This window comes from Xyrauchen texanus, chromosome 16, assembly GCF_025860055.1.
Source record: "Xyrauchen texanus isolate HMW12.3.18 chromosome 16, RBS_HiC_50CHRs, whole genome shotgun sequence".
Lineage (NCBI taxonomy): Eukaryota > Metazoa > Chordata > Actinopteri > Cypriniformes > Catostomidae > Xyrauchen > Xyrauchen texanus.
The window spans coordinates 43,308,279-43,331,954 of record NC_068291.1 but is presented as its reverse complement, the minus strand read 5'-3'; the positions used below and the strand labels follow the sequence as shown (position 1 = coordinate 43,331,954).

General features: G+C 37.6%; 1 protein-coding gene across 1 annotated transcript in view; it reads left to right on the top strand.

The window, feature by feature from the left end:
- The first annotated feature begins 10,562 nt into the window (after positions 1-10,562).
- The window catches only part of sntg2 (syntrophin, gamma 2), an 87,108-nt gene continuing 73,994 nt past the window's right edge, over positions 10,563-23,676 (top strand). Inside the window, 1 exon segment of the mRNA XM_052146199.1 lies at positions 10,563-10,935. Coding sequence (XP_052002159.1) covers positions 10,867-10,935 — 69 coding nt within the window. The 5' untranslated portion in view covers positions 10,563-10,866.

The window sequence follows — 23,676 nt, the reverse complement described above, 5'->3', positions numbered from 1 at the left end:
TGACCACAAGCCGTCAAACAAAGCTGAGATGCTTGAATTCTTTGCACCAGGAGTGGCATAAAGTCACCCAACAGCAATGTGAAAGACTGGCAGAGAACATGCCAAGATGCATGAAAGCTGTGATTGAAAATCAGGATTATTCCACCAAATATTGATTTCTGAACTCGTAAGTTAAAACATTAATATTGTGTTGATTAAAATCAATATGAACTGGTTTATTCATGGTCTGAAAACACTGCATCTTGTTTGTTCATTTTGACCAGTTGTCATTTTCTGCAAATAAATGCTCTAAATGACAAAATTTCTATTTGTAATTTGGGTGAAATGTTGTCAGTACTTTATAGAATAAAACACAAATGATAATTTGACTCAAACACATACCTATATAAATAGTAAATCCAGAGAAACTGATCATTTTTGCAGTGGTCTCTTAATTTTTTTACAGAACAGATATATATATATATATATAATATATATTAGATTATGTAATATATATTACAAAATTGCAAATAAGAAACTAAAAGTTCCATAAAAGTAATTGTCTTCTGTATAACTGAATGAGATTTGAGATCTAAAGCTGAGGGGAAGATTTTCAGTGAATAATTACTTATATTGTATCTGTTTCTCAAACAAAGCTATCGTATGGCTTCAAAAGACTTGTAAAATACCACACATTTCATGATAATTTTATGGTGCTATTTTTATGAGCTTGTCCCATTTCAATTTCACTGTATGGAAAATGGCAGTCTGTATATTCTTCAAAACATCTCCTTTTGTGTTCCACAGAAGAAAGTCACACGACATGAGGGTGAGTAAATAATTACAGAATTTTCAATACTCCTTTTCAAGATTTCATCTGCAATCAATATGATTATATCAAACACTTTAATAACAGTGTTTTTTTTATTATTTATTTTTAACTTTGACACAGGAAATGAGCAAAAGGTACAAAATCCCTTCGTTTGACCCTTTTCTTTCACAGTATTTTAATAAAGCGTTTCTATTTTGTCATATTAATTCTGTTTAATCAATTTGTAATTATATCTTTTCATATTTTCATATTTGAGCTTATGGAATTTTTCCATAATATCCATAATAAGGATTTCCCAGGAATATCCTTAAAATATGTACATGATAACTTTATTTTCCATTCTGGTTTCAAAGAGAGATTTACTTTAATGATGAACACAGGGGGAGAAACCTGTGCATTTGATATATTTGATCACTCAGAATGAACAAAATTAACTTAGAACAGTTCAGAGGGTTCTTGAACTGCAACTGTTTGGTTAGGAACCATTTTACAGTGAAATGACATGGATTTTCTTTTTTTCATTTTTACATGGATTTATATATATATATAGTGTGTGTGTGTGTGTGTGTGTGTGTGTGTTTAGTAAGCCTGTTTGAAAACAATCATTATTCCATTTGAAATTTACACACTGCACCTTTAAATTTGGTCTGCTACTTAAACAAAACTACAAAATATATGACTTAAATACTCGTCATATTATACTGTATACAGCATTCACATGGACTACTTTTATTATGCTTTTGTTTGCCGTTTTGGTGCTCAACAGCCCAATTCTCTTTTTAGGTACAGTATTTCTTGTTTATGGTATGTTTGTGATCAAAACAAAGGGGTTACAGGTAAATTCAGTATGTGGTTCTCTTCTCCTACTTTTAATGTGCAATCGCGGACACTTCATGTCACTTATATTATGGTTCATTTCTGATTAGTACTTTGCATAGACAATATTATCTCTGGCCTTGCACTCAACTCAAGACCTCACGCTCTTTAATTAAAGGCATTGATATTGTCTCTGACTCTAATGGAGTATGATGCATATGCTGCCCTGACGTGTGATGAACTGTGTGTCATATATAATTTCTAATAACATCCATAATTGCGAGACACGCGCTGATGCCTAGATGATGTCGCACTCTGCCTGAATTGCTTGAGGTCACTGCCTCGCAGTTTTCTCTTGAAGATAAACATAAAAGGGTGCATTTTCCAAGATAATATGTGAGATTTTACTGTTTTTTTATTTTCACCTCAGGAAATCTAAAAATGAGATCCTTGGACTTCACAAAGCTAGATAGCTTTTTTCTCTCCCTCCAAGCAACAACATTTTGACCCTTGAACAAATTGGTGGTCTGACACAAACAGACTCCTGCTGATGGTGAAAATGACAGAAGGTCTGTCCCACCGCTGCATGCTGGATTCAAGAATAAACTCACGTCCAACGCTGGAGGGCAAAATGAACACGATACACTATAGACAACAGTTTCTTATCTGTCACTCACTCGACATTACTGTGTAGATGTAGTTACACTAGAGGTCACACTTGGGAGCCCCAAACACCTTTGATATTGCAACCACTCATTCAGATTTGTTCTACAGAGCCTTGCTTTCCGTTTATGTGCAGTCCCTAAAAGGGTGCGGCCGTTATCTCTCTCCCTGATGGCCACGATCACTGTCTCACATCCCCCTGCCCAAGGCGAACCCCGGTTCATCCTCATTGATCGAGGTCACATGGTGCGGGCGAGGGGAGCGACCTCCTGAGCGGCATCGTCTCTCTTCCGTGCGCTCGGCCGTGTAGTCACGCTGAGACAGCGTTCGTGGGTGGCTCATGTTCTCACTGTGAGGGCATGGCCATGGCAACGTTGCGATCGCGACTTTCTCTCTTCCATAGAAAGAAGGCCACTCCAGCTGCTCCCCGTCCTGGTCCTTCTGCTTATATGCATAAGTCCGCGGCAGTTAGCGCTGGGGCAATTTGGGGGCTTTAATGGGAATATTTCCTCCGGGTGAATCCCCACGGACCTCCCATTCCCCAGCATGCTCGTTTCCACTGGTTGATTTCATGGATGGGTCAGGCGGCTCGTCTTAGGGCAAGCTTAATGTCTCATTTGGGACTCAGGAGGAGGAGTTCTCCACGTGTGAGGATGCCTGTCGGAACCCCATGTGATGTATTTTCAACGGGACGGTTTCCCTGATGGCAAACCCGTGTCTTCCCTCGGGCCGAGCCTCCTCTACCCCCAGCCAACGCGTATGTAGAGCTCCTCCCCTCCGGGTAGGACCTACCGCGGGGGCTTCTTGTCACATGTTTACTGGTTGGTAAGTCCATGTGATGTATTCTCCACATGTTAGCCTCCCCTTCGGACAGGATGTGGTCTCTGTGGTGTCTTTTCCTCTTGGGAAAAAAAGAACACATTCCCTTACACGAATACATCTGGCCCCAGCTGAAAGTGAGAGAAAAAGAAACTAAAAAGCCAAAGCGGCTGGTGTGGCCTCTTCCCATTGTAAGTACGTCCCGTCCCCCCCTTTTCGGGGTACGAGGGACCTTGCGATGTCTGTGGGCATCGGGAAGTTGTGGGGGGCCGAGTGCACTTGCTACTAAGCATTCAGTGGCCTGCCTGCAGCTGCACCACTAGTCCACGTAACACAGTTCAGCTGTTTGTGGCATTTTGTATAGGGACCTCTCTCTCCCACTGCTGCTCCGTGTTGGCCTTTTCCCTCTCTTTTAAATTTTACAGTGTTTTTGTTGGGGGGGTACTGCACTGTTACAGGTAGTACCCCCCTATTTTTCATTATTGTCCCCCCCCCCCCCGTCCCCTCCCTGATTCAAGAAGTTGGGGATGACCTGCCAGCAGATGGGGCATAAGGCATACCCTCCCTCAGGGAAAGAGGGGGAGTGGATGTACGTCATGCCAGGGGCTCCCCGGCCTGAGAGAAAGAGGGAGGAATGTGACGGGGCTGAGGGCGGGCCGGGATGTGATTTTACACACCCGGTCCCTTATCAGGCTAATCAAGCCTCCAAGAGGGATAAAAGCCGACTGCGGATGGTGGTGCGACAGAGAGAGAATTCTCTGAATTTAATTGCGGACCCCATAGCAACACCTTGCAGCCCACTCGGGGGCCCAGAACCCAATTTGAAACCCCCGTTTTAGATTCTGTCAATACGTCCACACTGTACCTTTCTGCATCTATCTGTATGTTTAAATGTTACGTATGAATAGCTGTGCAATAATGAGATCAGATTGTAAACTTAGGGTGCCTACGTTTGAAACAGGCTTTGTGTTGAGAGCTCGCCTGTTGTGCCCTAAAATGCTGCCTTTGTAGGGTGCTCACTAGGTTTTGGAGCAAGGCCATAGAGAGCACAAAAAGTCCTATAAAAACCTATTGAAAAAGGAAACTATCTTAAAGTAGTGAAACTACCGGTTTACCCTCTGTGCCATGTGACATTTCATGTGAGAAATTTTCTAGCAAATCATCAGAAAATTGCCTTGAAGATCACTCGCTTGTAAATTGTGCTCTTTATTTGCGTCCATGTGGTAAAGATGGTTGAAGATGCAGTACTAGTTTAAACTACGTAACAAGCCTGAAAATAACATAAATGAGACGTAAAGACTTTCTATGTAGGTGCTTCTAGGTGTTTCTACTTTTGTGCTTCTTGCGTGTTAAGTAGATGTTGAGTGCATAATGAAAAATTCCTTTAGCAGCTTATTAAAAACAGTTGCCAGTGATTTGCTGAGGCTTCTCAGAAATAGTATTTCATAGTGTATGTGAAGATTGCAGTCTAATTAGTTTGGTGCAAGGGGAAAAAGTGAAGCGTAATTATGCTTTGAAGCTAAATTGTTGATGCAGCTTCCTTGTGAAAATGTGAAGTTTGCTCCCCAGTGTAACCCTCATCATGAAAGCTGCATCACGCGCATGTGCAAAGGTGTCTCCCGACCCCTTAGATAAGTGTTTTCTCATGTTACATTCTGCTCAGTGCATCAAGATAAGAGTGATGCCATTTCTGTTCTCTGCTGCCCTTCCCTTCCCAGGACCTTCTCCTGGTTTCTCTGCCCTTGATGTTTTTCTTTTTCAGAAGCACTTCTGCCAAGGTGCTCATGTGAAATGAATGTTTATCAGTAAGGCGATGGTGACCAGCGATTTCTACAGAACCCGCACTGTTGGATGCGAGCTTGGCCCTCTGCCCAGATGCGCTTCCCTCACCGTATCGCCCTGTATGTGTGATCGCATTAGAAGGGTGAAAGCAAAACATTAAAAGCCCATCGCGCAGTGCACACAACAACCATTGAGTGTTGTAAAAGGAATGGTGCCTGGAAATGGGCAGTAAAGTTTGACAGGCCAGACATCATGCGATGGGCTATTATTAAATGTTTGCATCATGACAAACAGTAAATTGCTTTGTGGCAGTGGGTGGCTTTTATGGCCAATAAAGAAGAGCAAAGCATTTCTGTCCTGGAAAGTGTGAACTTCACAAGTAATCACAAATTAATGTTGCATGAATTAATCTTGAGTCAGAATAGCTTAGAGACGTTTAAATAATTTGAGCTCAGGAGCACTGAAGCTGTTCTGGTGTTCTATTAAACTGTAGTGTTTAATTACTCATTTCTTGTAATCAGACTTCACCTAAGGCTGCAGACTTTAACAGTAGCGTGCAAACAATAATTGGGTCAGTGGCACATTATTTTAGCCACTGAACACTGAAAGGAAACTCTCTTAAACATTAGGAAAGCCCTACAGCATGCGCAGAGGAGAGCGGGGTATGTTGTCACACTTTTCACTCTCTTACATTGACTGGGCACAATACATCACAATGGTATAAATGTCATACCAAATGAAAGAGAGGTTTTGGGTACATATTTTGGATTCATTACATCTTACTATCTCATTTCAGTACAGAGTTATAAACAGTTAAATACAGTGTGCCCACTTGTGGCAACTTGCCCCATCAAGTAAGTAAGTTGTCACTCTATGTTGGGTAAGTTGTCACGTTGGATTATCAACAAATAAAAACACAACTACTTAATTGTTCATCGAATTCAACATCATTAAAGAACTCAAAACAACAATCAATCAAACGTAAATAACAACACATCCTTATCATACTCATCTTTGGAGTGACCGTTCTGGCACACATAGATTGCCTGGCATGAGGTGCAAGCATCATGGGCCCATTTGTTGCACCTCACAGACTGCACCCAAGTCTCCTTTGGGCAGCTGTTCGAGAATGTCTCCACACAGACGAGGCAGAAGCACTCCTCTTCCTCTGATGATGACTCAGTTTTTAACCACATTCTTGTTCTTTACAAATCCAGATTTTGACTCCCCCCCCCCTGCTTCCCTTTCTTCTGAAACTGACTTTTGCTAAATTGTGCCTTAATCTTTTCCATTTCTAGTGCCTGCTTCACTGGCGTGTCAGTTAGAATTGCTGTTTTGCATCGTTTCCTTCCTTTGAAAGTAATTTTTTTTGGGGGGGGGTGCAGCTTTTGGATAGGGCCAGATGTCCTCTGGAGTTGGTAGACTTGTGTCAGCACTGACACTGCTGGAAAGGGTGAGACGATACTAGCACATGAATTGGCCAAGTCTGGGTCTGAGCTTGTTGCAAAAAGGCTAAGCTGGTGCTGGGGCCTTGCATGGCTATATTGGTGCTGGGTCCTGGCACGGCTGGATTGGTGCTGGGGCCTGGCACGGCTAGATTGGTGCTGGGGCCTGGCTGGGTTCTGAATTGGACATAAGATGGTGCAAACTGTTGTTGGCACAGATGCCTGACTTTCTACATCTGTGGGAACCTTTTGACAATACCAAATAAGAGTGCATTAATGTGTGCCAAAATCCTGCTGTGCTCCTTATTGATTGATTTTGCAACTTCACCTGCCTCACTGCTTGTAACATAATATCAGGTGGTGTGCTGCAATTCTCCATCTTTCTTTTATACTTTCTAACCATCTTTCTTTCTTTCTTTCTTTCTTTCTTTTTTCTTTCTTCACATGTGACAACTTGCCCCAAAGTCGAAGGTGAAACATAAGAAAATTGTGCTCACCTCAGATAGAGCGTCGTTGACCACATGTGAACAGGAAGTTAACCATCGAACATGTTGTCATGCTAAGTAGCTATTTGATTTGTGGGATAGCAGCTCTTGTGGTGGAGGAATGAAGAGTGTGACAACTTACCCTGTTCTCCCCTAATATTCCTCACATTTTACAAATGATTTGAAGAAAGCAAAACTCTGTAAACAAGAAAGGAAATACTGAACAAATTATCTCCAAGGGCCCCCCTCCACACAAAAGTTGTTGAGCGGGTGGGGGCCCCCTTGGGCACGGGTCCCATTGGCCTGGTCAGTAATCTGTTCCTGGATGCCAGTATACTTTATGGTTATTTTTAATACACAATATATCCTTAATATACTAAACTTCTAGAACTACAAAAAGTCTGCTTTCACTATAAAATGCATCGGCAACTACCATAGTAACCAGGATTGGGAGGGTTACTTTTTAATGTAACCCGTTACATGTAACTGATTACTTAGCAATAAATGTAATCAGTAACACATTCCAATTACAGCAGTACTTAAGTAATGTAAGTTCATTTTTGTATTGCTGTTGCATTCAAAAAATTATAATTCTTAAATGATAAAAGGTTTAAGTACCGTTCACCTGGGGGAGGGGCCATTTTCTCATCTTCAAAACGGAACAACATACAGGACGTCCTGGCTAATATAGTACATTGTATACCAGGGGATAGCTAACCAAGCTAATGCGATTTCTGTGTGGCATGTATTACCTTCAAATTTTCAGGTCCCTGGATAATGAGAGCATCTTCACAGCTGGAAGACATAAATTCCATTGAAATTTCCAAGAAAATAATGCATGTTCTTTCAGGGCCATCACGATGAAGCAGCTGTTTGCCTCGAGAGCAGAGTGCTGATGTGAGACAGGTGTTCTTTGCTCATGCGACACTAGGAGGCGCTACTGACTCAAGTGAGTCATGAGAGAGAACCCGAAGAGAACGCGCATCTAAACCATCTCTCACTCTAAACAAACAGCTGTCTGGATCACTTTATGCCAGGAACATTCCTCTTTACACTGTGACTCATTCATCCATTCACACACACACACACACACACACACACACACACACACACACACACACACACACACACACACACACACACACACACCAATGATGGCTGAGAGGCGCTAGCCTCCATTGGGAGCAACTTGGGGTTCAGTGTCTTGCCCAAGGACACTTCGGCATGTGGAGTCAAGGGGTCTGGGATTCGAACCACCAACCCTTCGATTGGCAGCCGACCCGCTCTATCTGAGCCACTGCCGCCCCGGCTGTAGTGAAAGTCATACGATATCATACGAATTAGCCAAATTTAGAAAAGTCGTATGAATCTTTACGATTTCACCAACAGCATGTGGTAGAAAATATATATATATATATTTTTTTTTTCTCAGAAATTAAAACTTGTAATCCTGAAAGTAATCCCAAATGTTTAATGTAACTATAATCTGATTACTATGATTTTTGACAGAACTTTCATGGATTAAAGTGACTTATTTTTTGTATCCTGATTACCTAACACCGTTACAAGTAATCTGTAACTCCCCAAGCCACGTAGTAACTACAAAGGGCACATGATGACATCAGGGTAAAACCCGTGACACTAAAATAATTAAATTAACGTTAACTAAACCACATAAAATATTACACAGAACACCCTAATGTACATAAATGATGTTAAAAACGAGAATATTTCTATTCTCATAAAGTACAATGAAATATGATGGGTCATGCAGGGACTTCTGGGAATGCCCGATTAATGTTTTTACCTCAATTATAACAATAGTTTACATGTATTCCCTTGTTATTTACTTACTTATTCAATGAGTTATTTTAAGGCACAATTTACATCCATGTTTTTTTTATTAAACCACACTATTATGACTCTACATTACATATACTACAGCTTATGTTAATGTTAAAGCATAATGTTCTGTAAAGCTGCTTTGAAATTGAGTGTGTTGTGAAAAAGCCCTAGGCAAAAAATAAAAAAATAAAAATGACAACTAAACATAATATAGGGCTGTACTTTGCTGGAATCTATTCCCCTGATTAACTGCATTAATTTGCACCCTTTCTTTGCATATATGAGCCCTCAAATGGTTTAAAACGGATATTCTTTCCATGTCCACAGTTGTCGCCAAATTTTTAGCAAAAGGATTCAAAATTATGATTGTCATTATTACCTGAACACGGTTATTCTTCTATTAAATGTATTCATATTTCTATGAACCAATACTTAATAAACAGCGATATTCACAAACAAAACTTTTTACGAAAACATTTTAATACTTTTAAAAATTGTTCATGCTCGGCTTTCTGAATCATTCATTCAATGAAAGCATTTTAACTGATTCACGGATAAGTATCAAACTCACCTATTTCAATGTAGTTTAGACTTAACTAATTAATTTAACTAACATTAAATAATGCTAAACAGATCATTAAGGTAAATTCAAATACATACATGCCTACACACATTGCTTTTTAAACATCTAGCTACATTTAAAAAAATAAAACAATATATATATTATATTATACGTGTATGTGCATGTATTTATTTTGTATTAAGATTAGCAATGACTTAAGGAGTATTGTGTAACTAGTCATAATGACATTAAGCTTAAAAAAAAGCATCGCGATATATAGTTACGGTAATTTTATATCGCCAGAAAAAATATCGCATTTATATTATATAGTTACTGTAATTTTATATCGCCAGAAAAAAATATCGCATTTATATTATATAGTTACGGTAATTTTATAATCGGCAGAAAAAATATTGCATTTATATTATATAGTTACGGTAATTGTATAGCGGCAGAAAAAAATTATCGCATTTATATGATATAGTTATGGTAATTTTACATCGCTAGAAAAAATAAAACGCAATTATATTATATAGTTATGGTAATTTTATATCGGCTGAAAAAATATAGTTACAGTAATTTTATATCGCCAGAAAAAATATCGTAATTATATGATAGTTACGGTAATTTTATATCGGCAGATAAAATATAGTTACGGTAATTTTATGTCGCCAGAAAAAATATCGTAATTATATTATATAGTTACAGTAATTTTATATCGCCAGAAAAAATATTGCAATTATATTATATAGTTACTGTAATTTTATATCGCCAGAAAAAATATTGCAATTATATTATATAGCTACAGTAATTTTATATCGCCAGAAAAAACATTGCAATTATATTATATAGTTACGGTAATTTTATATCGCCAGAAAAAATATTGCAATTATATTATATAGCTACAGTAATTTTATATCGGCAGAAAAAATTAGCGCAATTATATTATATAGCTACGGTAATTTTATATCGCCAGAAAAAATATTGCAATTATATTATATATTTACAGTAATTTTATATCGCCAGAAAAAACATTGCAATTATATTATATATTTACGGTAATTTTATATCGCCAGAAAAAATATTGCAATTATATTATATAGCTACAGTAATTTTATATCGCCAGAATAAATATTGCAATTATACCCTTATATCGCCCATCAGTAGCTTTAAAGTTCAGTCATTGACGGGTTAAATTCCAGCCCGAGCTGAATGGTTCATTTCGGAGGCAGCAGGTGGAGAAGACAACGCGCTCAACATTTGCGCTCCAAACCTTCAACATCACACACATCGAGCTCTCTCAACTCTGGACAAGCAGGAGGAATATCCCCAAAACTACTCACTCTACATCACATCAGCCGTACATCCTTTGAAGATGTCTCTTTAAACATCGTCCGTTCCCCAGCCTCCAAAAATTTCCACTCATTCAGAATTCCAAAGAGCGGCTGATCTCCTTGAAGTCTATTTGAATGCTGCACCCCGGAGTAACTTGCGCGTTTTATGGTTCTGCCGCGACCTTCCCCACAGGCTGAGCACGATGCCCGAGCTCTCCGCCGCGATACACGGGCATCACTGGATATAAATGACTGATCCAAGTGTGTGTGACTTCAGTGGACCGAACCAAAGGCTGCATGGGAGATGAAAGCAGCAGGCAAACATCAACCCGATCTGTTAGAAAGACCTGTCAGCCTTCTAGTACCGACATGGGTAAGAGAAGATTCTCCAAGTGTGCCAAATGAACATGCACATGTGTATACTAGAGGACAGGTGGGTCTGCACTACTATAGGAACTGCATAAGCTTGGCTAACTTTGTTATGGGTGAAGTCAATAAGGTGGTGAAGAATGAGAATTCCAGATGCAGATCTTGTATTAGAGAGCTCCTATAGGACAGCGCATTAAATTGGTGTTGCACTCATTCAACATGCACAGGGGGAAAAATTTAAGGATTATAAATGATGTCTTCGTTTGTTTCTACTGATGCATATACATTTCAGCCAGTTAATAAATGTGCATGAACGGTTTTACTGTGTTTTGTCCTGCACTTTTTGCAATTATATGCAATAAGGTGGTAGGGAATGAGCATTCTAGGTATAGATCTTAAATTGTAGATATCAGAGATAGAATGGGGTAAAAATTGGTATGTTGCACTGTACAGGACTTAAAAGGACAAAAATGATACATTACTCAAAATGTTTGGAAATGTTATGAACAGTGTTGGGTGTAATCTGATTACAAAGTAATTAGTTACTGAAATCAAATTATTTTAAAGTAAATAAGTAGTGTAATATATTACAATTTAAATTCCTATAGTCGGATTACAGTTGCTGACTTTCAATCAAATCAATTACTTTTAAGTGCATTACTTGGGGTACACGTATTATAATATTTATGTAGAATACATTTAAAACCTGAGTAATGTTCATATGTACGTCTGTTGTGCTTACGTGAATATTTTTGAATTTGTTGAGCGGAAAAACTAAAACCTTTTTTTTTTTTAATTGTTGTAGAATGTAACTTATCAGTAAAGTAATATAATGTGATTACTTTTCCCATTAAGCAATCAGTGAGGTAGTTTTATTACAATTTTAAACAGTAATTTGTAGTGGTGATTACTTTTAATGTGATGTGATTACTTTCCCCATGAATAAATCAGTAAAGTAATTTGATTACAATTATAAATAAGTAAATAGTAATATGTAGTGTTTATTACTTTTAATGTGATTACTTTCCCCATGAAGAAATCAGTAAAGTAATTTGATTACAATTTTAAATAAGTAGTAATTTGTAGTGATGATTACTTTTAATGTGATGTGATTACTTTCCCCATGAAGAAATCAGTAAAGTAATTTGATTACATTAAAAGTAATCATCACTTCAAATTACTACTTATTTAAAATTGTAATCAAATTACTGTACTGATTTCTTCATGGGGAAAGTAATCACATTACAAGTAATCAACACTACAAATTACTACTTAAAATTGTAATGTGATTACTTTCCCCATGAAGAAATCAGTAAAGTAATTTGATTACAATTATAAATAAATAAATAGTAATATGTAGTGTTTATTAAATTTAAGGTGATGTGATTACTTTTCCCATGAAGTAATCAGTAATTTAATTAAAATTTTAAATAAGTAGTCATTTGTAGTGGTGATTACTTTTAATGTTGTTATTACTTTTCCCATGAAGCAGTCAGTAATTTGATTACAATTTTAAATAAGTAATTAGTCATTTGAACTGGTGATTTCTTTTAATGTGATTACTTTCTCCATAAAGAAATCAGTAAAATAATTTGATTACAATTTTAAATAAGTAGTAATTTGAACTTGTGATTACTTTTAATGTGATGTGATTACTTTCCCCTTGAAGAAATCAGTAAAATCATTTGATTACAATTTTAAGTAGTAATTTGTAGTGGTGATTACTTTTAATGTGATTACTTTCCCCCATGAAGAAATCAGTAAAACAATTTGATTACATTTTTAAGTAGTAATTTGTAGTGGTGATTACTTTTAATGTAATTCCCCATGAAGCAATCAGTAATTAAAAAAAAAAATGTAAATAAGTAATTAGTCATTTGTTACTATTTTTGAAAGTAACCAACACTAGTTGTAAATAGATAAATTCCTATTTGATGCATAATGATTATTGAATTATATATTTCATTTAGGTGAAAATTATTAACAGTTTTATGTTTTTAACTGCGTGATTTTGCCATATATATATATATATATATGTACACACACATTTTTTTTATGGTGCATTTAAAATGACAGATACAGACCGTATGTTATAGAGATACTGTATATTTCAAATATGGCGAAATATTACATAAATATGAAGAGTTTTGTAGCTTGATTATTGCTGACAGTATGTGGATAACGTAAAGCTTTTGGATTCAAGTGTTGAAATTGACTTTATTTTATGTTAAGATTCTCTTGTCTATATTTTTATCATTGTAGATATGAAGTCAGGCAATCGTTTTGCAAATTAGTATATTTTGACTGTTAAACGTATACATTTCTTGTGTTCTTTATAATGAAATATCATCGTCATTAGTCCAGTAATATGTGGCGCAAACATAACGAGTCCATGGCAGTGTATTATAGATCTGAATGTAAATTAGATGTAAGTGAGAGCAAGTGCGACTGAGACATTTGGAGATGATGAGGTATTGCAATATAGGGTAAAATAATGTTAAAATAACAATATAAAAAAGACCTCGTTATTACTACAGTATTCGTAATTAACAAAAATGAGCAAAACGTTGCATGAGACGTTGCGTAATTGATAGAACAACTCATGGTGGATTTGAGATGACAGTGTAATCTCAAGGCAAAATGAGTTTTTGTGCTTTTGTTCCCATTTGCTGTATTCCTTTCTGTGGAGATAATGATGTGTGACAGTGTGGAGTAGCTTCATTCGCACTATTCATGAGGTGTTCGGAGATGCCCTCTCAAAGGATTTTCATCGCTAGGGCAGAGAATGCATTGCATTTCTTTATTTTCATTCTGCTCCACTTTATTCTCATTTGTTGTGCGAATGTTCTTCTTAATTGGTAAATGAAGTATTGGCAGTTATACTGCCGTACCTTTATCATTTTGGGTTTTTTAGGGGTTTCTTGGGGTATCTGTGAATATTGTGAACAGTGAGTCAGTGAGGAGCACTTGCAGTATTTCCTCAGAAATAGATTGGACGTCTGTAAAAACAGAAATCAATATGATTTTTCCTTATAAATTTGTTCTTGAGCTACAGCCAGTACGGTCACGACGAGAGGCAGTGACTGAAATCAGTCTATTGAAATCAGATGAGAGGAATTTTAGAGGTAGGTACAATTAATCACAAGTACAGAATATTTTTACTCCATTAAGAAATGCAAATCTCTTGCAGAGATAATGCCGGTTTATGCAGTTTTTGAATTTATGCTTCACTAAATAGTCATTTGTGCTAAATGGCAACAGTGTTTGGAGAGGTGATGCGTTTCAGAATATGCTGTACGTAACAATTTGAACCTATGATTATGGTGCAAAAATACAGGTAAAAAAAATTAACTTTATAAAAGGTGTCAGTATAATGATTTTATATTTACACAGAGATAAGAGTAGATCTATTGCTAAAATCAGATGACTCCAGAACCCCTGTTGCATTATATCATTCTCATGGAAAACCACTTTAATTGAGGCCAAACAGATTTTTTTTTAAGTTAATATTTTCTTTTGGAATATGAAAATGGAAGTCTGACATCTTTGTAAACAATAAAATTAAGATGCCCAACAAATGAACCAAACTGGAGGGTATTTATACACAAAGTGCTGATGTGGAAATGGAGAACAGGTGAGGATGATGGGGAACAGATGGCTGATGAGAGCAGTGCACTATGGGAGATGTAGTCCGGGAGAAAACTTCAAAATAAGAGTCCTTTGGAAAACATGTGACAGCTATAGTTTGAAAAACAATTCAAATCGTTTTGAACTTCATGTCAACATGTATTAGAGGCCTTAAACAAATAATCATATCTTACATTATTTAACTAAAAATAAACACAATTACCAGATTCACACCTTGTTTGTTTTTCAGATTAACTCTTTTAAAAAAGGTTCATGTATAATGGATGTTCTTAGTATAAATGATCAGAATTGCCATTTAATAACTGTTAAAAAGTTATGTGTAAATCTATAAGGTATTTTATGTGTTTGAAATTATAAACATCTTGCAGTAATGAGAATTTAATTAAAAATAAAAAAACATTTAATAAGATCTTAAGCACCGAAATCATTATTTATGAACGTTAGTGGCTGTTAATATAAATGTGAAAACATTTTGTCCATCTGATTTTGATTTACTCCGTTGCAACATCAAACTATCACTTAGACCGGCTTTAAAATCGTGACACACTCGAGTCAGTGGTGATATAATGGTTATTAAAGAACTACTGATGGTACAAATACACATAACACATCTATTCTGAAGAACAATTTAATAACTTGTATTTATTATTTATTTTATTGTAATAAAACTTGGCATGTTTTGCTAACAGAAGATAATGACTCTTCTGACATATTTGGACCCTAATTAATTATATAATTGAAAAATAACATGTTTCAGTGAAAATCCTATATTCTGACTGACAAGAGAACATTTACATTCATTTGACCTTGTGGTCAATTTGAAGGTCAAAGTCAAATGTGTTCTGCTTTTTTGATTTTTTTGATGAGTGACAACATCACTGATGGATATTTCATTTGCATTTATTTTCATAATTTTTATGCATAAATATTTAATTCGTTTTTTTCTTAATTTTGAAAAACTAAATTGTGTGACTAAAGTTCAATCTTTTTTTTTTTGAGACAGTTATGGAGACATTGTATAAATGATAACTTTACATTTATTTGAAAGGTTTGTAAAATCTAAAAATTGTCTAAAATTGTCTGACTTAAAATCGGCAAGACATAGACAACAGGACTGGGTTTAAACAAACACTATTTCATATTTTTATTTTTTTATATTTCTCATGGTAGGGGATTATTTTTTAGTCAGCTACTCAACTTCTGCATTGCCACATACCTTAAAGTTTTGGCTACCAAAAAAAAAAAAAGCTTCTGAACATTTTCACCATTATTGCCCAGGAAAAAACTAATAAATAAACCGCTTTTGTGACAACTTGCCCCAATGGCAGAAAATGTGGAATCCATGTGTCTGAAACCAGTTATATAGACTCAACTATAACATTTTTAGTGAAACAAATTGAGGTGGCAAATATCTATTGCAGGTGTCCAACTTCTGCTCTTACTGAGACATCATAGCAGAAAAAGTCTTTATACTTCAGGCAGCCCAAATGTGTTGCAATACAGAGAAACGGCTTGATGGACACCAGGTATTTGTATTCTATTATCCAGATAGTGATGTTTGGAATGTATTATTATTTTTAAATAATAATATTTTAAATTGTATATTTTGTTTATACTACCAATAGTCCCAATATTGAAGCTGGACATGTTGATGAGAGATTTACCAGAAAATTCGTTAAAAATCTCAAATGAAATATGAAATCCTTTTGTAATCTTTATGTTCAAGATAGAGCACATGTGTATATATATATATATATATGTTTAATTTTTAGAATGCAATTTCATTTTGATTTTGTAATAGAAATCCTCACCGTTGTTGTTCAAGCTCAGTTTCGTGAGCATCGCCCATATGCCAGTCATGTGAGTCAGTGTGGGTCAGGGGTAAAAAAGCTAGTTTGTGTAGTCCAGCATAACAAAGGTCTAAAGTATAAATAATGTTAAAACTAGAAATGCACATTCGTTTATTTACATAAAAACAACAGAGTCAAAAATCCAGGATAAAGAATAAGCGACACATGGAAATGGAAAAATCTCTAGAATGCACGATTAGAGGTCCAAGCTCCAAAGTAATACAATTATTTTGATTCATTTAATCATGATTTGATTAATTTCAAGAGCCCTAATGATGCATTTCGGTTGAAAATGTCCACCACGGAAGTTTCTGATCTTTATGTCAAGATTAATGAACTTGAACATTAATGAACTAATGACTGAGATTGCAGTTTTGACATAAGTGTTATAACCTTAAAGTCATGTTTTTTTTTTATTTATTGTGTGCTGGATATAGGACTTGAGTTCTCATAATATGTTTAGTTTTCAGTGGTAGATACAGTGATGTTGTCAATGATTTAGTCAACCAGGCCTGTACTGGTGATTACTGCAAAACAATTGGTTGGTTTATAAAAATGACTAAAGATCAGGCATGAAACTCTACATGGGGCTGATATGTTCTTTTGAACATGATATCTGTTAGCCAATCAGCTCGCTGACATGTGATATGTTATGCCAATCGGCTCACATAAGGCCAGTGGTGGCTCAGTGGTTGAGGCTCTGGGTTACTGACCGAAAGGTTGGGGTTTCAAGCCCCAGCACTGCCAAGATACCACTGTTGGGCTCTTGAGCAAGGCCCTTGACCCTATCTGCTCCAGGGGTGCTGTTTCATGGCTGACCCTGCACTCTGACCCCAGCTTAGTTGGGATATGCGAAAACAACTGCATTTCATTGGCTCTGTACCTGTACTCTGCACAATGACAATGAAGTTGAATCTTAATCCTAATGGTGTATGCTGATAGGTCCTTTGACATGTAATCTGGTAGCCAATCAAATGTCTAGTCTCTCTTTGCACACATATAGTTTTTCTTTGAAATGCAATTTGCTCAGGGCTTTTCTTCTAACAGCTTGCACGTTAAGGACTGCTTTTGACCATGACACATAGAAGCGCATCTTTATCAAGGTAAACCTAAACCAAATCTGGCCTGGCACACATCGATATCTCAGGTCATTAGTTTGAATAAATCCACACTTTGCTAGGCTATGTCACTAGTTAAATAAGTTCAGGGCTTTCCAGTTCCTGGTACACTAGGTCAGGTCACTAGCCGTTTAAGCCATTCAGCATCAGGCATACTTGGCTAGCATACATTCAATGTACATGGCTCTACAGAGCAGCAGCAGCAGTACACAACATTTACATTTATGCATTTGGCAGATGCTTTTATCCAAAGCGACTTACAGTGCAATTATTACAGGGACAATCCCCCCGGAGCAACCTGGAGTTAAGTGCCTTGCTCAAGGACACAATGGTGGTGGCCATGGGGTTAGAACCTGTGACCTTCTGATTACCAGCCTTGTGCTTTAGCCACTACGCCACCACCACCAAGCAGATCAACACAAGACTTGGCAGTTACACGCCGTAACGGTGATCGTGCCAAATTAACAAAAACATTTTAAAAAAGAGAGGGAAAGGCCAACACAGAGCGGCGTGGGAGAGAGAGAGGGAGAGAGAGAGAGAGAGAGAGAGAGAGAGAAAAAACACTTAACTCACCGGTTCTCCGATACGCCATAGCTTGGTCCTCAGCAACTCATCCAACCTCCAATGGATGACAGCCGCACCTCCCTGGATGGATCGGAAGCAGTCTTCCGTTCCACTGCATTCTCGGGAACAGAAGGGGTCTCCCCCGCCTCTGGCAGCATTTCTCCCGCTCCAGGTGGTCGGTTAGGAGCCTCTTCTCCCTTTGCGGTCAGGCGGCTGCTCCGTTGGGGTGGATGGTAGTGGCGAGGACTCTACTATGGCGCATCCCTCCTCCTTCCCGAGTTTTGGCACCAGTGTAAAGGGATTAATGGAAAGGAGGAGGCGAGAACGGGCTTGACAATATAAATAATAGTTTAATAAGCAACTTAAACAAAATGACAAACACACAAAGGTGTAGGACAGCTTCCCGTAAATCTCTCTCTCTCTGTCCCACTGCAGTCTCCATTTGGCCTTTATCCCTCTCGGAGGCTTGATTAGCCTGGTTAGGCGCTGGGTGTGTAGCATCACGACCCGGCTCGGGCCCTCAGCCCTGTCACAATTTGTCTGATTGGTTGTTAGCACATTGCTATGTGGTTGTTATAGAGATCAACAGTCTGGTTGTGGAAGTACAACTACCATTACTTTTCTCCATTAACTGTAGATTTTTAATGGTAACTTATAAACCTTTAAAGACAGAACTACCAAGAGCTCTCGAATAGATGATGTTACAAACACACACAGACTCTGCTCCAGCACTTCCTGTTTTTAGTTTCTTAAGAGGAACTTCTTGCATGCATGGTTGCATGTGATGTGACGCCACAGTAATCTGTTGCTTCTGTTGAAGCCATCAATCCACGTTATTGCATCTTATTTTTTTATTATTATTTTGCTCATGTAGCATCATTTCTGGTGAAGAACTACTCTAACCATGATCATGAAGAGAAAGATCCACCAATCAGAGAATTGCAGCCAACAAAGTGCACCAAAAGAGCTCTGTAGCTGCATCCGCTTCCATTACTCGGTGTCACTCTCGCTGCACTTTCAATCTACTTATATATTTCTATATATCTGAAAAATACTGTTTCTATACTTATAATAAACAATTATAAATTGCATAATTAACAATGCTTTATAGAATCGATTTGTTTGTTTATTTTTTGCATCAAAAAACCAAAGTTGGTAATGTTGTATCACATCGGAGCTGGTTGGTTTGGTGCATAGCTTAGAACCATAGGCATTGCAAGACCCTATTTAGGAGGGCTTTAGCCCCCCCTGAAATTAATCTCAGCCCCTCTAAAAATCTGTTACTCAGCTATCAGCATGCAAATCTTTTAAACAGCGGTAGCACTTCACTAGTTTTAAGCATGTGACCGCTTTGGCGGCTTTTTCCACTAAAGACTGACTATAGCATGAGCCAATAGCATTGGAGTGCGGGCTGTGAAGGAGTGTATCATTGGCTTGACCCTCTGAAGGCATACACCCCATTCCCCCTTTCAATTCATGAACAAGTGGAAAAAACGATCTATGCAATACATAGTGTAATACATTAAATTGGGGGCTGAGCCCCCCTACTATTGAAATCATAGAATCGCCCCTGGATGAAGGATTTTCTAAATCACTATGGGAAAAATGAATGGGAAAAATACTTCCGTAACCAAGATGGCTGAAAAAGTTGGTCAGGACAGTTGTGCTCTATTCTTGTCTCTAGATATGGCAAGAATTCCTCCTTCACAACATCTATAGGATTTTTTTTAATCACCCATTTATCATCCACCAGCTGAAAAGTCTGACCAATCCTTAAAGTAATAGCACAACGTTCCTCAACAAGCTGCATGATTTTAGGTCTCGTTCATGATCGTAGCACTAACGTTGCAGTTCATATCACTAACCCGATGAGCAATGAAATACTGCCTCAGCAAGCAGCATCATGAATCAGATGCACAGCATTTAGCCATTGCCACCAGTACTGAAATATAAATATATTTAGATTGTTCCCTGGAGCCGTGATGATTTACTTGTAACGTGTGATGCCACAGGATAATAATCTAGTCACAGCTAAGCAATTAGTCAAGCTTAATGTAAAACTGGATGTGAGCGGATGTCTTCTTTATCTCTTTATCTATAAATCGCCATAGCAGCTTTTAAAACATCTCACTCTTGCATGCACACACAGGCCATAATACATGCTCAACTCTCAAATGATTGCTCATTATTCTTGAAATACTCAATTAATACTGTCCTGATACGTTGACCTACCCTATAAATAAAGGCTCCTTTCCATCACATCTTTGTCACCGAGCCCAGCCTCGCCAGTTTTGATTCATGACAGGTATGAATTTTAATGAGCTCCATTTTGCATTTGGAAACTTACCTCACCTAAGTGTTACTTCATAACGAGTTTGATGATTGAAATATTTTTAGAGAAAATGATAATGTCATGAATGCTGATTATGATGCGTTTATCATAATACTGATAAGACAATCAAGGAGGGGTGTTTTATTAATCAGGTTTCATTTGTTTGTTATTGTTGCATGATTTGTTGCGAATGGAATATTATTTAATGTTGAGCCACTTGCTGAATTGTAGATTTGACCTTCACTGTTAAGATTTATTAAAATGTTAAAGCAGAGGTGGCAAAGAATTATAATTGTTTTCTTGCTGTGTGTCGGCACTGAGGATCGTCCTACCATCTCTTAATGGCATTCCTGTTTTGGCATAAATTAATAAAAAAGAAATTAATGTTTTTCCAGACGTTTTGCCATTTAGGCAAAGGTCGGGCTATGCAAGACTACCTTCCAGACTGTCAGAATTGCTACTATGTTGCTGCTCTTAACATTCACTTTAACTTTGCTGTTCAGTGTAAGATTGGCATACCTTTGATATCTGAAAATCTAGATGAAGTCAGATATTGTTAAAGTTGTGTGGCCCAATTGTTCAGACACTTCCCTTTCAAATCCTTTTCAGATTGCAAGATGTACAGACTTTTAATCTTCTGGCGAAAGCTATATCGACTATTTTCGCCTGTCCTGATGGCGGGGTAGAAAGATAATATCCGTTGCTGGCGGTCTGTGTGTCGTAGCCCTCGAGCGGTGGAACATTATCGGCTCTGATCTCAAGACAGCAGTTGACCTTCATTGTTCTAATTATTATCTTGATTGAAGCAATTCAGTGGCACACTCGTCCATCTCTGTAGTGAATTTAAATTAGAAGCAATATTTCACAATTACAACACTATAAACACTAGAAGGTAATCATTGTTTGAAGCAGATAATTGACCTTAAAGCTGTTTAAAATCATGCAGATCTAACAAATCTAGCTTTTCTTTTTTTTATAAGGTCACTGATTGTTTACAAAAAAAAAAATAGGGTTAGCCACATGATTTTAAATATCTAGGGTTTTATTTGTTTTCTCCCAAATTCTTTGTTTTCCATTAACATTTTTCTGGATTCTGTGTTTTATGTTTTATTTAAGTTTAATCATCAAAAGGGTATCTAATCAAACAAATTGATAAAAATTAGGGCTGTCAGTCTATTATTTTTGTATCTAATTACTTATATGGTATTCCGATGAAATAATTGCAATTAATCGCACTTAATCACATACATAAATACAAGCTGAGAAAGCTTCTCAAATAACAATAATTCCATTTTAAATGATTAAATAATTATAAATAATAAACTGTGCAGTATATATTATAAAAATATATAATACAGATAATTAAAATGCATTACATTATTTTGGTATACAAGTGAATCATTAAAAAAGAGGCTTTAGAATATGATCTATATTGCTTATGTCCATATTATTGAACATAAGCTAATTATTGGCCTACAGTTCACAGCAATTCATTTTGCATTTTAATTCGTCAATCAGTCCAATTTGTTTAATAAGGGCTCGTCAATGCACAGCTGCGTCAGACGGATGCTTTTGGAGCAGCTCGGTTGCGTTGTGCCATAAACGTACTGTTTATAGGTCGCTAATAAAAATGGTGCAAAAATGGAATCGGATGCAATTTTAACCATTCTCATCTGAACATTGCAGTTATTTTTGGTCAAATAAAAGAGCATCATGGTATGAAAACTTTATTGAAAAGAAAATCTGTGATTAGACATTACAGCTGAAATAATGCTTAAATATAAACATTTTAAATTATAATATTTAATAAAAACCGATGGAGTGCGTACTCCAGGTAGGGTAGGAGGTATTGCCCCAAGTGAAGGAGTTGAAGTACCTCGGGGTCTTGTTCACGAGTGAGGGGACAATGGAGCGGGAGGAGAATCGGGGCATTGGGGGCGGTATTTCACTTGCTGTATCGCACCGTTGTCACGAAAAGAGAGCTGAGCCGGAAGGCAAAGCTCTCGATCTACCGGTCAATTTTTGTTCCTACCCTCACCTGTGGTCATGAAGGCTGGAACATGACCGAAAGAACTAGGTCATGAGTACAAGCGGATGAAATGGGCTTCCTCAGAAGGGTGGCGGGCTTCTCCCTTAGAGATAGGGTGAGGAGCCCAGTCATCCGTGAGGAGCTCGGAGTAGAGCCGCTGCTCCTTTGCGTCGAAAGGAGTCAGTTGAGGTGGTTTGGGCATCTGGTAAGGATGCCCCCTGGCCGCCTCCGTATGGAGGTGTTTCAGGCAAGTCCAGCTGGGAGGAGGCCTCGGGGAAGACCCAGGATTAGATGGAGAGATTACATCACCACACTGGCCTGGGAACGCCTCGGGGTCCCCCAGTCAGAGCTGGTTAATGTGGCTCAGGATAGGGAAGTTTGGGGCCCACTGCTGGAGCAGCTGCCCCCACGACCCGACTTTGGATAAGCGGTTGAAGATGGATGGATGGATGGAATAAAAAAAAATATTGATATTATTATTATTATTATTGTTGTTATTATTATTATTATTATTATTATTATTACTACTACTACATTGAATATTTTCTCTATGCAGTAGGAATATATTTCTGTCGTAATGTCTTGAATTTCACGCATCCGACTGAATCAAGCTTTTATTTTGCCGGAAAACTCATTTAACACCTTTTGAGTTCCTGTGTGTGTATTTGACGGTAGTTTTTAATAAGCTCATCATATTTATCTATTGTGCGAAGAAGAACTGGTGGGATGTGTCTGGCTGCCCACAGTGAGCTACGGTGAGGTGACCCGCAGCCAGTTTCTCAAGCCAAAGTTGGATTTCAGACCCTACCAAATCATCAAGCCGTGACTTCCACGGTTCTGGCCTTAAGCGAAGCATTTAAGCCCAGGGTTCTTGAGAGATCCAGAAATGGCCCTGCAAGAATTAAAATCGTTTCCACGTGGCTTCGCAAATTGTCTAGAAAAAGGCAAAAATCTACTTTTCCTGATCCATTGATGGAGTGTCACGGAGGGCTCCCGTATAGAGTCCAAACCAGTCTCTAACTCCAAACTTTGATTAATTGTCCTCTCTGTAGAACTTACATGAGAGTCTCTTGACCTACATCCTGGTGTCTCGAGAGGGAAACGGTTTAGGTGCCAGAGAGAGAACTAGGCCAGCAGAGAGGCTATGGGTTTGTCAGCACCCGTGTCATGACCAGAGTGGACAAACACATGCACGGCTGAAACT